The 17,164-nt window shown below is 42.4% G+C and overlaps 1 protein-coding gene across 1 annotated transcript in view; it reads right to left on the bottom strand.

Annotated features, from left to right (window-relative positions):
• The window catches only part of NUAK1 (NUAK family kinase 1), a 50,175-nt gene that overhangs the window by 19,149 nt on the left and 13,862 nt on the right, over window positions 1-17,164 (bottom strand). Inside the window, exon 2 of the mRNA XM_065658248.1 lies at window positions 6,174-6,294. Within this exon, the coding sequence (XP_065514320.1) occupies window positions 6,174-6,294 (121 nt within the window). The remainder of the gene's footprint in view (window positions 1-6,173; window positions 6,295-17,164) is intronic.

Genomic DNA, 17,164 nt, shown 5'->3' with positions numbered 1-17,164 from the left:
CTATTGCTAAGTTCATCCCGTTAGCTACACTGGAGTCACTCGCACTGAAACTCCATGGGACAAATTTGACACTGGATGAACATACTACCCATCTTAAATGCTCCTGAGGATGGACTTCACCCTAGAAGTGTTGCAAGCCTGCATGGGCATGGTTTTGCAAACATCAATCAGAACGATTTAATAGTATATTGTGCACCTCTCTATTAGGACAGCTCGCTTTGGACTTATTTACTATGAAATTTAAAAAGCAAAATAAAGCAGAATGCTTTTGCCCTTTCTCCAAGCTTACAGGATGCTAAAGTCAGAGCGAGTCCCGAGGAGGGTGGATTTTTTTTTCCCCCTTAATGGACTACCTCCTTGTGGGCTGATTCCATTTGGTTTACATGTAACCCTGGGGTAAGGATTTTAGTTTGTTAGTTTAAGAGGGGCAGCCAATCTCTTCGCACTGGAACCATTTGAATTCTCCTCATGCCTTTGCTCTCTATCAGAGCAATCTCCTAAATTAGTTCCAGTATGTTGACATTCCTTCCATCTGGTGTCTTTCCATTCAGCGGTATTTTTATTACTCTCCTAACAGCCGCAGACAGAAGTACCTTTCCACTGCTACAAAATGCTCTTTTATTAAAGGTCAGCCAAATCAAAAGAACAAGCGAGTTTGTTTTTAATTTTGGAGATGCAGACTAGAATAACCTTTTCATTCAGAAAAGTCATGTATGACCCAATTGCTTCACTTGTGTAATAAGGCACGAATTATTCTTCAAAAAGACATGTGAGTACTGAAAAGTGATTTTTGCCTTCGAAATTCAGCCCAATGCATCTTCTGTGTTCTTGACTGCCTTGAAAGCTTTACAGCTCTTTGGCATATTTTTCTTTTTGTTGGGGTTTCTTTTTGTTTGTTTGGGGTTTTTTTATTATTTTGTGACTGTTTAATGTATTTATAGAGCAAACATGAAAATATCCAAGGTCCAATGTAGAAAACCACTTGTAAGCATATGCATAAATTTATGCATATGCTTAATTACAATTGAAGATAGTGAGATATAAAGTATGTGTTTAAAAAGCTAAGCTTGTGGTAAATTGGTTTCCTGAATTATGGCCTTATTCAGGCAAATTGCATTGCTTCTTAAATTAAAGGAATGTACTTAAGATCCTGCAATAATCATTTTAAATCAGACAGCATGCTAGAATTTACTCCCCGGTGAGGAGATTAAATCAGAATGAGAACCATTATCCTTGCTGAAGTTGTTTCTCAGAGAATAAGGATATGCAGATTTTAATGGTCTCCCCTTTAAAAAGGAAGGAAAAATGAGAGTTGCTAATTTGGCCACAATAACATGTGACACTAATTTTCTTTTGTTTCAGCAACGAAAGCAAGAGCTAATTCCCTTTTTTTTTTCAATATGATTACAAACTACTGAGGAACTTTGGACGAGCAAACATTTACATTGCAGTGGGAGGACTGTGTAAATGGAAAGACAGAAATAAATGTCATCGTTGTTTGTAATCATTTTGACATCTGAATTGAACTTGCCAATGATCTCACGCATTTGAGTTCATGTCATGTCTGACAAAGTGTTGTTTAGGTGATCATCCTGAATGACAGGAAATTCATAAAGGTGGGGTATGGCAACTAAAGAGTTAAGTTTGTTTATACTTTGTTTCATTACTACTGCCAGACTCTGGAAGTACTACTTTATGTTCTTGGACATTATCAACCGAAAACAATGGAAATAAAGCACTCGAAGGTCAAAAGCCTACATAATTAGAGGAAACCAATTAGAAATGTGGCTACGTAGTGTCACTGCTGAAGTACTTTGTCTTGACTAAATTAAAAAAAAAATCATTCCAGGTTTCCACCTTTCATAATTCTTGTTTAAAGCCCAGTCACCCATGTGATGTTTTAAGGGACTTTTGATTTTTTCAGGTGTTTTGGACACAGAAAGGATGAAGCCAGCAGGCACCAAAGTTTGTTTTGATTACATCTGAAAACCAGGAGACAGCAGAGGCTGGGACAGAGGCTGGGACAGAGGCCAGGACTGCCTCCCCAGCACCGGCAACGTGTTCTGCACACACACAAACCCACTGAGGGGCTGAGGTGCCCCCTCGGTCCCTGCCTGCCCCGTCCAGGGGTACAGGCCGCAGATGATGGAGGGGGCACCTGCCCGAGCCGGCGCTGCTGGGGGGACACAGATGGTCAGCAATGGCTCGTGCCTGCGCACCTCAACAGCTGCCACTCAGACAGATTTTTGGCAAGGTTCTTGCTTTCGCTGTCAACATGGTGACTTGATTGACACAACTCAAAGAGCCCTGCACTGGAGACAGGCCTACGTGTGTCTGAAACGCCAAGCGTGCCTTTGCTTTTTGTTGCGTGAAGCCTGGCACGAAGCGTGAGGTCGAAGACGTGTTTGGCAAGTAAGACAAGTATCATGAAATACTATGCCACCGCTGTTAAAACACTGTCAGATCTTCTGACACTGTCAGGTCTTCTTCCCTTGGCTTTGGCATTTGAAAGTCCAGAAGGGCTGAACCAGCTTCCTGATTAACCAAAGCATGCAACCTAGCTTAAGTCATTGCAGACTCATAGATATATGATGGAAAATCCCTGTGCTTTTCCTTAAGAGCACCAAAAACACAACCTAAAAAAAAAAAAAAAAGAGAAGTCCCTCTTACGTGGGAAATCCACTTTTTGTGCCTTGTTGCTGTGAAGGGTCCAGCACTGTTCTAAGCATCCTGGCCCAAATCCAGCAAAGCATTTCAGCACATGCTTTCCTTCAGTTACTTGTTCATATTAATGCCATCATATTCCATGGGCACCAAATTGTGATCCTAATATTTATTCATTCTTCAGGAAATATCTTCGTTAAACTATTTCTGCAAACACATTAGCTAATAATCTGTTTATTTTTAAGGGCATTTTGCAAATGGGCAGACATTTCTGTAGGGTTATGCTGACCAAGGACAACTCTTCCAGCACAGAAACACTCATGTAGGCACTGTATTTCACATGACAAAGACTCAAGAGCTCACTCATGAATGTACCAAGTATAACTTCAGTCCCATGATTGGTCCAACACATGTTTAAATGTTTGCAGAATCAGGCCTGATGCTCTTTCCCTGGTTTAACTTTTGTAAAGTATTGCCAGATGGGATAGATTTTGCACTCAGGCTACCCCTGGAAAAACATCTTAGCTCTCAAAGGTTTTATTATCAAATCCTGAAGTTTTCAAGGCAAAAAAGAAAGAGGGCAGAGGAAGGTGGGGTGGGGGGGAGACAGACAGATGAATGGACAGAGGCATTATTCTATAAATTAAAATTTATGTGCTGAAATCAGAACACTGCCAGCAAAGCCAGCTTCATTTATCCAGTCCCTTTCAAGGAGTTTAAAGTCACTTGAAAGAGCACTTCCCTCGCAGCCACGCTCGACAGACTGCCAATTACAGCCCTGCTGAGAGGATGGAATTTCTCTGGAGTCACAACTGTATGTCTGCCCTCGCAGTAACGGGCAAGGTATGTGCCTTTTGATTAGGTTACAAAAAATATCTCTAAATTGGAAAGCTTTGTTTCCACACATCTGAATCTGCTTGATATCCAAAAAAAAAAAAAAAGATAACCTTGTGTTTACATCAAGTTGACAAATTCAGAGGTTAATTGCTTTTAAGCAGGCAGGTCAAAAGGGTACCTAAACAAGGATCCTACTTAAGGAAAACACATGTTTGTAAATGTAATACAAAGAGCTTTCAAAGATATTACACGGAGATACAGCATTGTCCATGCTAGGTAGGCCTGTGCAACCTGGTACCTACAGAAAGCATTGTCAGACATGCAGCGTCAGTCTGAAAACCTACAATAAAAACTAGTGCGAGAGGAGAAAAATATCTGTGGGGTGGCTTCAGTTTAAAAGTTAAGCATCTGATCTAAGTTAGTCAGCTAGACTCCATCTACAGCCAACAGGAGCCTCCAGTATGTAATTTATCCCATCTATCTGAAAAAAATATCTCCCAGGAGGAAACAAACCACCCTGTGCAGACGCTGATCTCTCTAGAGTGGACAGGGAAACTAGACTTCTAGTGTACACCAGCTGTCTAAATGTTGGATGGCTTAAATTTGGTGAGATTAAGCCCATCCCCAAGGACTAACTTCAACATTTAATGTCAGAGGATACCAATATTATCACTCTTTATGCTTCACTCAAGAGGATCAGACGTGTTTAAAATCTGACTTCAAGAGGCTACAAATACTTCAGTCCTAGATGTAGACCCTTAACTTCACTACAAGTACTCTTCAGCTTGAAATGAAGTACATGCTTAAGGATCCCTGAGCTCACATCCTGACCTCTGGGCAGTACGTAACTGCTCCTCTGGATTCAGCTGCACAACCACAGGTCTTCCCAGTGTGACAATATCTAAGTTACAGCATTGGCTGATAAAGGCTGACTCTGACTGCTTGGAAAGGCTGGACAAGCTGTATAGCTGCTATACCTCTGCTCTACATAACTCCTTCCAATGGACTACAGTCCAGCCAAGAAGCTGACTTCTACTACCCATTCTCTCAGGCCAGAAATTAGACATAAGAAGCCATAAAGTGCTGCTCTGCTTTCTAGAAAATGAAAACAAACTAATAACAGAATGGAAAACTTCCCAGAAACAAAAGAAAAAACTGTCTCCAGGTTTGTCACCGCAAAGCTCTGCTGCTGACTGATGGACCACAAGAGGACCACAACATCACCTGCCGTAGGCACTCACTCTCCTGCATCGTGGAGTTCGACTGGCTCTGCTGCAGAAGCACTGCTCCTCCCTCCACGGGGCCAGAGGGAAAGTTCTGCTCCCACGAGACTTTATTGTCTGCTTCTTAAAAATGCTGTAATCTTTTTAACTTTTACAAATGCTTTAACTCAGTAGAAACTATTTAAAGTAAGGATGAGAAGGGAAATTGGTCAAAGGACCGCAGCATGCTTAATCTTTTTTCTTTCTGAGTTCCTGTGCACATTTGAAATAACTTTTGTTCCATTTGCAACCCACATGCTGACACAGCATCCCTCCCCTTTTCTGTTCCCAGATCCTGTTATGAGTTTATTCAATAAAAAGACAGATATTCATCTCTTTTTAAGTACAAGAACATGCTTTTGAATAACTCAATATGCGATACTGTAACAGTATTCCAAGCCAGCGCTTGTTTTAATCAGTCGTATCAACTCTCTGAGCGGAGCTGCCATATACATATCATCACCTTGCGCATTTACCTCACGGGTATGTAAAGACGTAGGGCTAAATTTGGGCTGCCTGTCCTGCATCTAGGAGAAGAGGTGATCCCTGAAGACAAGGCTGCCTGACCTGGGTCCCTCCGAACCTATGGAATCCACACCCCAGCTGCCCTCCTTGCAGCAGCAGACCCCTCAGCCAGTGTCTTTTAGCACGTACCCAGCCCAAACATCCCAGCTAGAGCTGGGCTGTTACTGGAGGAAGGAAGGAAGGAAGGAGGAGGAGGAGGTTTTACTACAGAGTAACACTATACATATATATATACAAACAAACAGGCAAATGAGGGAGGAATGCCCCTGGCTTCCTGCTCCTTGTTGTGGGACCAGAGAGCAGCTCCCGGAGGCAGGAATTAGCACAGGCTTCCCAGCTGTGTCCCAGGAAGAAGAGGGTTAGAGAGGAAAGACAGGATGAGGAAACAGGAACGATAAAGTGACCAGACTGACAGGAAAGCGTGCAGAGGTGGATAGGAAGCAGATGCTGGGATTCGGGGGGAAAAAAGCAACGGTGACGGAACCAGCAAGACTAACCATCACATAAGCGAGGACCAAAGGCTTAGAGCAGACAAGACTGGTCTTGTGCAGTCCAGGGAAAAAAATACAGCATTCAAGGACTGGTTTAGAGGCTGGGGACATAAGCAGACATTGCGTTGGTGCATTAGTGAGGGTGAAATTAAACTGAAGCGTCCAACGGGAGCAAGGAGATGAAGTGATACATGCAACAATTTCCCACCTGCCACGGTGGGCACTGCACTTAAGCCACACATGAAAAAGCTCCTCCAGGCAAAGGGGTCTCTTTGATAAGGAATGGGTTACACTGGGAGTAAGAGTTTGTTTGGTGCATGATCTCAAGAAACATGAACATCAGGTCTGCAAGAACATAACAGAGCAGCCAGCGAGGAGAATCGCATTCACTAACCTTCGTATATGGTGATGATATGAGGGTGGCTGAGGGATGACATGATCTCAATCTCCCGTCTGATGTGAACCATATCTTGTTCATCCTTAATTTTGTCCTTACGAATGGATTTTATTGCAACCTATAAATTTAGGAAATCAAGCATTATTCTTGGAACTGAACAGACGCATATAATCCAAGAGTTAAAAAAAATACATGCAGATGTCAGATGTTGGCAGAACATGGAATGACCAAAACAAAATAAAAACCTCCATGCCCCAGATCCTTCATTTTATAGGAATAAATACACTCTCATTACAGTAATGGGTGCCATGAAGTTTTAGGGTCTTCAGGTCTTAGGACTTCGCTGAGGGGGAACATGGCATCTTTTGGAAGGATCTCTGTGTTAGCCTAAGTATTCTCCATCTGAGGCAAATGGCAAAATTCCCAAAAGATTTTGATGGGAGGTACATTTGCTTAGATATGATTGCATCTGACAGTTTCAAATAGAAGCTTTGGAGACAATTTCTCTGAAATAAGCTTGACACCTGTGATGAAACGGAGGTGGGGAATCCAGGGTGCCGATTACAAATTTATATTTATCCATGTTAAAACACTGAGGATCACATTAACACAGGCTGCTCCAGGGTCCTCTAAGTCAGGCAAACTGCTCAGGAGTTAGGACTTATTTAAAAATCAGAAGAAATAAATCTTTGAAATTCACATCTAAACTCGTCCTCATATAAACCTAAGGCTTTTAGGTCCGACATGGCACTTATGCAATCACTGCAAAACCATATCCTTCCTGCATCCTTCCTCAATCAGCAACCTTTTTTTTAAGCACATCGTGTGACTGGGTATCTTTCCAAAAGGCAGGGTGGGAACAGAGGAAGTGATAGCTGAACTTGCAATATAAATTCAAATTATAACAGTCCTTGTGAGTGTGTGTATGTGTGTTGCCTGTGAAAAAAAGGGCTTATCTGAGCAACGCCATAAATAATCGCAGAGGTCAGCTCATGGCCTACGAGAAATGCAGAAGCCAACAATGGAGAGAAAGAAGCTGGTGGGAGAGGGGAGGTGAGGGCATTGTGCATACTGAATGGCAGCACGGCCTTTTTATACTCAATATTTACCCTGCTTTATTTTTGTAAGCCAGAGTTCAAGGAATAAATTACCAGCTAGTTGAAAATCAACAATAAGTCTTTGAAAAACATCACTGACCTGCTGAGATGACCACCCTTTTATGGGTAAACAACACTTTTGTCACTCTATGCGGCCAACTACTGCAGACCTCTCCTGGGAAAACATTTGTAAATCTGTGATTCCCTAGTTCTTTCAGAAAAAATAATAAAATTGACTGCCTACTTCAGTAATTGCAAATGGCATGACTGGTACTCTTTTCATTATACGATGTAGCATCGAGGATATTGAAGAAAGAAGGGAAAAACTTACAATATTATAAAATTGAAATGCACATAAACAGGAGCTAGTTTAAAGGATCAGGTTTCCTACAAAGCATTCAACTCTGAAAAGCGACATTGTTCAAAAAATCATTAAGCACATGCCCCATACCCTTGAATTCTTGAAGATTTCAGCACATGCTTAAAATTAAGCTCATGCTCAGGTGCTATCCTACTTTGGGACAACAGAAAAAAAAAAAAAAGTAGAACTCAAGGCATAAATCGATTTGCATGACAAAACCAAAATAATTCTTTACTTCCTCTTGACCCAAACATTTGGTATGGAGATTTTAAAAGTAACAACATAACCATGGTCTTATCTACATGGCACATAGTCCTAGAAAAGCTAATACAACAGATTTAAACTGAATGAGTGATCAAGATAATCTCCAAGTAATTCTAGAGATGGAGAAAGCAACCAACACTAAAGATGAGGTTGGATTTTTCTCCCTTCCCATGTTTGCACTGGGAAAGGCTGCAAATGCAAATACACCCTGTATACAAGAAGGATGTGGGTGGCTCTTGGAGCAGCATGTGCATTCCTGCAAGAAATAAATATAGACATGGGTAAAAACACATTTTTTTATTAAAAGACAGCCTTGTACTTGGCTCTGAGGAAGAATTTAAGAAGGGTTTCATTGTCAAATATACAACGGGGAGCAAATTCTTCACCATTCATGGCTGGTAAAGTAATAATGGCACCCTAGAGGGCACGCCAATCTCCTACTAACTTGACTCTGTGCTTCACAGGCAAGACTTTTGTAAGTCTGCACATAATGAGTGCAAATGGCCTCCATGGAATAATTGCACATGTGAAAACACATATTTTTAGATACAAAAATGCAAATGTGATTGAAAAGCGTGGCGGCACTCTGTAAATATACGTTTGGATTAATCTTCAAGCGCAGACAGATCTGTTCCCTGGGAACATATTTTTCAACACAACCAGAGAGTTTACAGTCTCACAACCCATGTTGAAAAGTGGTTAAGGCACCTAGAAGCCTTAATTTATAAAGACCATTCCTAAAAGTTTAACCAAATTTTGAAGAGGGTACTTAAGCTCTCCTGAAAACATCACTTACCAGTTGCAGGGGTAGAATTCAGCAGCCCAGCTGAAGTACTTGGGATTTTGTCTGTGACATCCAGGCTGCAAGAGCTCAGCCCAACATAAGGAAAGCAAGCATGCCAAACACATCTCTTGGCTCTTAATGTTCAAGGCTTCCTCTTCCCTCCCTCTGCTACTTCAGATCACAGTGACTGGCATTTAGAAACAGGGAAAGACACTCGGCAGGTGTGAACTATCTTAACTCCAGGGGTGTCTATGGGGTGTCCATGGACCCTACTAAGCATCCACCCGCCCATGCTGGGACCATACCCTGCAATCCTGACCCACAGCCAGAGCGCTGGCGGGGAGGCAAAGCCCCTCAGCCAGGGCACAGCGCATTCCCAGTACAAGCTCTCTGCTTCAGACACTCGCACGTACTAACAAAATAATATCGCAAACGAGCATACTCAAAGCAGAGTGCTGCTGCTTATTAATTAGACCTTGGGAGGCAAGTGGTTAGACAGCACTATTCACCCGCTTTTAGGAGATGAGGAAATCGAAACAGAAAGCCAACTGGACTCCCAAAGGATACAAGGACAGTAGCATCCAAGAAATCACTGCCTGCCTCTCGCTCCCAAACAGTGCAACATATCACAGGAGCACCCTCCTTAATTAACCATCCCATTACTAAAAGCTAATTTCCAACACCTTTCTCCACATTCAGTTGCTATTTTTCCCCTCAAAAAGAGCCTCGGGGAAGTGAAAGATTCAAAGGCATCTCAGTAAATACTTTTTACCCGGTGCCATCTGCCTGGCAGCCTGCACAGTCCCCAAGTGGACAGGCACCACGTCTCGAAGGCCATCAGGAGCACATGGCCTTGCTGGTGACCGGGCCCGAATGGCCAAGCGGCAAGCGACGGCTGTCAGCAGAATGTCGCAGTCAGAGGCGGCATCCCAAAGGGAGATTAACGGAGCAGCGGGACAGCGTTCCTGACAGCTCTTCCCCTCTCAGAAAGGGATTTCTGCCAGCCAAGCCTCCTTCACCTGCATCAGTCTGCTCAGACCGTGTCAGCAAGGGTACATGAGCTTAAGTTTACTGACATAAAAAATAAAAACAACATAAACAAGAAAGCAGTACAGGTTTGCTTTTTTTTTTTTTTTAGTATTTCACAGAAACGTTATGAGTCACGATCACATTTTAAGTCCTTATTATATTTTTCATTGTTTTCATATCTCTGAGCAAAATATCCCTAGCTGTATGTTGTGGTATCAGGCTGTAAAACAAGCCTCTCTTCTAGGTATTCTAAAATATCAATATTGGAATTTATTTCATGAAATGTATTTTACTCAGAAATATACTCCAGAAAATACATTGTCAAAGTGTGCTTATGCTTTTAACACCAGACAGAGCTGGCTCCGTTTTTCAAAACCCCTCTTACAGGACTGCTGCCAGATATGGTACATGATGAACCCGAACAACTTAAACCTAATAAGAAATCATCTCAGTTGAGTAATACCTTCTGAAAGAACTTGTTTGTTCATTCTTTAGATCCTTTTCTTTCTTGCTTGCCTGCTTACTTTCCTTGCTTTCTCTAAAAGCAACAGCTCCACTATGTGCAACATCAAAATTTATTAAGGGTCACAGCTTATGAATCAAGAGCAGGGCAAACACAACATGCTTTTTTACATCGGCTACATTAACTACTCCAAATATTCCAGCTCTAGATTTGCAGAGAAAGTGCTGTTAGTCCCTTTGGTACTCTCAAAACACTGTACTTATAGCTCTACCACACTTTCTCAATATATTTTACTGGTTTTAAGACTTAGATAATTTAATTATAGTATTTTTAGTAACTTTACTAGTGGAGGAATTTGTATTTTTCCTAGCTTCTTGTCTTAATGAGAATTTCAGATAACCTTGCACTCAGAGAGAGTAATATATCAGATTCTTAATAATGAAATCTAAAGCCTCTCACCCCGACAAAACAGGTTCAAGTTCACCCAAAGCCCCTACAAACACAGTATCCAATCTGGCAAAACACTTTAGCACATGCCTAACTTCACACATGCGAGCAGGCCATTGACTTTTGTGAGACAGCTCGCACATGTCAAGTTAAATATACGCATAAGCACCAAGGTCACAGCTTGAAATTCGGCCATGTGATGGTCCCTCCGGGGATCAACACTGGCCATAGGCACCAGAAGCATCCTCGGTATCTCCTCTGCAGCTCTGATGGCAACACGGTCCCACAGACGGGGCCAGAGGGGGAGAAAGGAGCACCAGAGATGGACTGAGACCACCTCCACCTGCGCCGCCTGCTCTGGTACCAGCCTCTGCTCAGAAGCAGGTAGAGAGAAGAGCGTCTCCAAAACGTACAGCGCAGGGGAGAGAAGAACCTCCAATACGTCCAGGTTTCCAAATGGCTCTGCGCGAGCACAGGCCCCGCTCCACCGTGGCTCTTGCCTTCCAGAAGCAGGTAGGAAAGAGGGAGCACAGCTTTTGGCTTCCCACCCCTCCATGAGTCAGCTTGCGGAGTCTGCTGGGCAGGAAGCGTGGAGAAATAAGCTGCTCTCTTCAAGGCTGCAATAAATCACCTGTCTCCATTTGCTGGAAAGAGGATTTATACTCGCTCTCTGAACTGCTGTAGAAAGATATTAAGTGTTTTCCAACACACTTCATGCTTCTATGCTTTAGTTTGGTACAAATAGCTTGAATTAAACTATAAATACTTCAAAAAGATGATGGTTGCAAAGGTCTCTGTACATTCAGTCCTATCTGTAAGAGAAATGTCTCTCCTCCTTTACGAGCTTTTTGGCTGCTGGGCAGAGCAAAATGGGTGGAATTTTCTTTTTACAGAGGCAGATCAACAGCACTGTGTACAGAGGAACATCTGGAAGTTTCAACATCTGGCAAAGGTCACGGCAGACAGGAGGTGTCCACTTCCATATCAAATCTCTGTGCCTGCTGAGTCACTGCGGCATCATCATTTATGGGATGAGCAACAAAGCTATATTTTCACCAAAGTGTAAAGCTGTTTCTCTTGATTTCAGGAAGTTAGTTCATGTGTTTATTTTAAATAAAAGAACCTACATTTGCCTCATTTCCAGCTGAGATGTGTGAATATTAACGAAGTTAGAATTAGCCACAGTACCAAAAGTCACAGGTTTTTAAATCGGCTGGTGCTGTAACCGAGACTGACCACCTGAATGACACAAACCCCTGAGCCTTCCCCCGCAATTTCTGCATGCAGTACATTCAGTCCCACTGAAAACAATCTTCCACCCTTTATTATCTATCAAGGCTATTTTTAGGACTGTGGCGAGATATGAACAAACTGCTTTTTTTTTCTCCACCATGGAGGCTGTGACTTTTAAGCTGGTTCCAGCGCTTGTGCATACCACCCGTGCTCAAGCAAATTCCAATGGGCTCTTGCAGTACTACTGTGGACAGTCAGGAACATGACATCAGGACAGAGAGTACAAGCTCCCAAGGAAGGGAAACTGGCTTGCTGCCACTGGGAGATATGCCAGAAGTGCAGCTTAAATTATTAAAAACCATTTTCTTTGGGTGAAGAGGGAGGGGAGGGTTAAACACACATCAATTTCTCCTTTCTGAAAGCTGTGAGCTGAGGCCGTCCCCACCCAGCAATGGGAAGTGGGTGAGCCCAGCCGGTTTCACAGCTCTGCTTCCTTTCTTGGAGATGCCAAGGTGGAAAGTGCAATGAATCAAGCGCCAACAGGGGTGGGGAGGTAAAGAATAGGTGGCTCATCCAGGGGGAGAAAAGAAAGGTAGAGCAGAGGATGTTTTGGGGTGGGGAGAAAAAAGGCACATTGTTCCTTTCTCCAGCTCCACAGAGCTGAGTAAGAAGGAACAAAGTCTGGCATGGTATTATGTTTTTTTCCAGGGGAGTCTCTGCCTATGGCTCTTCGCCCAGACATTGCCAACACAAGAGGAAGAGAAACAAAGCTATGAAACTGAGTGGTCCCTGAGGCTGCTGCAATCAAATGATAAGGAGGTTGATAACACAGTTGCATTGAAATGGCACTTCCAGAGGTTACATAAAGGAGAGAAAGGAAAGGCATGGGATGGGCTGAATAACTGTCTATCTGGGCTCTGGATCTTCCAGGTGGGAAGAAGGAGCCATGGATGGATATTCCTACAGGGAAGCGAAGCATCCAAAGGGTTCTGCAAAGGTATCCTCATGCAGACTTCTTGCAAGCCTGTTCCACCACGACTATATCTTTGCTGTGTTCATTTGCTGAACAAAAGCTATCTTGAGACTCTAATCCCAGGCCAATTGCAGTAACAAACAGCATCATGCAGGACGTGCATCTCTAAGAATGAGCTTCTGCGTGGTCATAGAAAACACTTCATGCACTCACTGCAAAGTTGGACAAAAGGCCACAGTGAATTGAAGCAACACTAGTGCCTGGCGTTGTGCATTTTGCTAACGCATCTCAGAGAGCACTCTCTTTCAGAGAAAGAACAAGGTCAACACAATGCCATTGTTCTGGAGATCGTTGCTTTTCAGATCCTAAAAGCCAGATCATCTCCATGGTGATACTGCCTGGAAGATAAGCATGCAACAAAATCCTTATTAATTATTTATCAACGGCCCAACTCTATTGTTTGATATGTTGGCAAACTAGGCAGCAATCAGAGGAGCTGCTTGAAGCAGTAACCAGTGCCATCTGCACCCAGTGAGATGCTGATTTAAATCTCAGGGCTTCTGCCCACTGCTCTCTTCCATTGCATGGTTGTTCATGTCATGGATGTTACCCAAGACAAAACGTTGCTATTGTTGTCACAAGCCAGCAGCTGCACACATAAAGGGCAAGGATGCACGTGCCATGATGCACCTTTCGAGTTCATCTGCTTTTAAGAGGCAAGGGTATTTTTTACATCTGCCTTACTCTGTATGGTAAAAACATACAGCAAACATCTGTTTCATTCCTCTCTTCCAAATGTATCACATAAAAAGGACTATGATTCTAAAAAACAAAGCTGATTTACTGCCACTCTATCACTCACTATCTGTAGAAAAACTCACTCTTGCACCAAGGCACTCTAAGTCCCAAGTCAGTGTGATAAATGTGAAATCAAAATTTTATTTGCATAAGCTGAGGCACAATGTGTCAGTGCCTCTTGTAGAACGAGGGTATGATTACCTCGAGCTTAATTTTCCTTTTTTGGTTCTGCTGGACACAGTTGCTGTTATCATAAGATATCATTAACAATTCATCAATTGAAGAGGAATTAACCAATCACAAATACTAGGCAAGGGGGTTATATCTTCTTTCTAGTTCTCCCTTTATTCACAGAGAAAAACACGCCTGTGGAACCAAGATTTAATAAGCAGTAGAAGGCACCAGATGAACACATTTATGCTGTACATATACAAAGTGGGTGCCAGGAGGAACACGTACAACACCCTTCCTCCACTTCTTTCCTCACCCCCGCATACGGTGCCTGTTAACAGGATTTGTGAGCGCATTTCCTGAGTAACTACTGCCTTACTGGAGAATTTACATCCCTTCATTGTTTGGTACCCGCTGTCCTCAGTGGGTATATGAAGCCTGACATACTTACACCACGCATTCTCTGGTAAATTTACCTGGCAGACCTTTCTTCATTTAACACTGAGAATCCTGGCCTCAAGTCATCCTTGCTACCAGATGGATCTTACAGCTCTGTATTAATCATTTCAGGAGTGATTTACCACTAGGAATTTAAAAAAACATTCATCTAGTTTAGCACAGATCTGACTTCCAATAGCATTTAAAACCACAAGTTAGCAACCTGGTTATTGATTCTTCACTGTGAGGCAGTCAATGTTGAAAACAGGGAGAAGGAAGGGCTGCAGAATTCAGAAACGGACAGTCCGCCGATGTATGTCAGGAATCTACCAACAAACTTCTCCCTTCCCAAAATAAAAGAGTTTCATACAGCATTACTGAAATTCTGAGTCGTAAGGCTATTCAGTTTTAGAAGAAAGATCCTACGGGTGATCACCATCCCTAACAATAACGAAGCGTTGCCCATAGTGCTGCCTCAAGTTGCCCCTTCACACCCCTCCTCACTGTCCCAATAGCAGCTACTGCAAATCTGCACCCACTTCAATCCCCCGTGATCCACAGCAAAACGAATTTGCCCTGGTAACAGCAGAGGTTGCAAAGGATTTGCTCAAAAGCAGAGATGTGACAAGACGAGGTTATTAAAGATGTTTGCAGCCCTGGCCTGCCGGGACCGGAGCCCAAGGCCGGCACCCTGGGACAGACCCCATCCTGTGCTGACTTGGAGAAAAGAGTGGGACTGCTTAGATTTTTTCTTATTCGCTTCTAAACATAACTCCGTATCCTTCTGAATATCCAAAGGTGTAATATCTAATACTTTAAAACGTCCATAACTGAGTCTGCCAAAAAAAAAAAAAAGGCAGTCTTATGATCTAATTCTGAAGGACTATAGAAAAAAAAATGGCTAAATTGAAGTTTTGGGGCTGTCATGCACTGATCGATGGAACACAATCTCTTTTCCGAAGTCTAGTAACCCACAAATATCCCATCCAACTACCTTCAAGCTTTCAAGGGAAGTTCATGTTTTGGCACATAAGAAATTATATCTGGAAAGAATCTGGGGTAGGGGATTTCCCAGAGGCAACGGAGGTTCATAACTGTAATTAAAAGAAAAAAAGTGCTTTACAACCTCAACTATGGATCGTTCCCCCTTAATAGATGTTAACCAGCACAGAATGCCATATTCACTGAAAAGATGAAAACTGCATTTACAGTTAACTTCTGGTGAAGTTGCCAAGCAGATGTTTATTTCTGGCTTCCACATTTAAGCCAAATGCTACACTGAATTGGGATTTCACAAAGTCTAACTGCTTTTCTTCCTGGTTACAATTTTGTTAGAACCAAAAAGAAAAGGCAGGGGGAAGGAAGAGGGGAGAAAAATCAGAAAAAAGAGTTGACTTCACTTCTAAGTAGGAAAAAACCTGGTAGCACCCATTTCTATCATGTCTGTTTATATCATAGTTTACATAAGGTTAGAATTGTGCAATCATTACTGATTAACTTCCAAACACAGCGCAGGTCCATCCAGCACATGTGCAAAAGAGGAAAAGTCACTGGAAGCAAATCCGGTGTCAGTCAGTCTTTTAACTTCTGCAAGGCTGTGTGCAGACTGTTTAGCACTAATTAAATTACTGGCAAGTCAGGTTAAAGAGGAGTGAAAGAATTCACAAGCCCCAAGTTTACTGTTCTCAGTGTTACATGAGTATTACAGATTCCCCCTCCAAAAACTGCAAGATCGATTTCACATTAATTTTGAGGCTTGATCTCACAGCTACCACAGCTGCTGATGTAATGCAAAATGCTAACCTGGGGCAGCAGAGAGGGACTTTAATTCAATGTTGGTTTTCATTGTGAATAAGCAGTGAACCACGCTGAAGTAATCCTCCAAAGCAGGAGTGCACACTGCTGAAGGCACTGATTTGGGGATGAAACACGAACTCAAGATTTTGGCTACTTTGTTAGAAAACGTCCTTTATAACTTTCTAAAGATGAGAGGTATAAAGCCCCGGTGCCTGGATTGAGTTCCAGTTTGAAAATTGCAGTCTCCTGTAATTCCTCCCAATAATTTAAATTGGAAATGGGGTAATTCACACCCTCTAAGCAACTGCTGCAAACTATTGCAATGTGCTGCTAAATAATTGCTAAATAATGGTAACCTTAGCAGCTACCAAAGTCTCCAAAGTGATTTTGCACATGTTTAGGTGAAAGATGCTATATCAGTGCAAGGCTGTAATTCACATTAAACAAGGAAGAGTGCTGGACATTGTTTAAACTCTTTTCTTAGAACTATTTTTTTCCAAGAAGCCACCCAACAGCGCATTTTCATTCACTAGTATGTTCTGCTTGGGGAAGTTGTGGGTAAATAAATGTAAATCAGCTTATTCCCTCTCTTTCATTAAAGTTTCTGTGAGTTCAGAGAAGCCTCAGAACCTCCAAGAGCTTTGCACATCTTTACAACGCCTCTTCTGCCACCAAAGTATTGTGTGGATCTTTTAATTTTTCTCTCCTGGTTCTGCAGTCCTTCAAAGAAAAACAGAAGTGCTATTTCACCATGAAAATTACAATAGTATAAGGAAAACTTGGGAAGACTCTTCTTTTGAAATATCCATACCTTCAGGCACCACACCGCTCACTAAAACCCAGTATCATAATGCCTGACCACCTCAAATTCCTAATTAAACTAAGCAGAATTTTGAAGTGTGGAGAGATTTTAAAGCTGAGTTTATAGAGTTTAGGCTTTTGGATTAACATTGATGAGTAGGGATCCATTGCGCAACAATGCATGTAAACAGCGCAGTTGGAAGTGTTAACGACACAGAACTATCAGAAGCACCAATATCTAGTATATTTTTCTAAATTGATATAAGGCGGGTTGAAATAGAAACGTCACTTCCTGGTGGGAATCCAGCGAACCATAAACACACATCCTATCT

Source organism: Caloenas nicobarica, chromosome 1 (assembly GCF_036013445.1).
Source record: "Caloenas nicobarica isolate bCalNic1 chromosome 1, bCalNic1.hap1, whole genome shotgun sequence".
Taxonomy (NCBI): Eukaryota; Metazoa; Chordata; class Aves; order Columbiformes; family Columbidae; genus Caloenas; species Caloenas nicobarica.
Note: the sequence above shows the minus strand (reverse complement) of the source record. Positions and strands in the feature narration are given on the sequence as shown.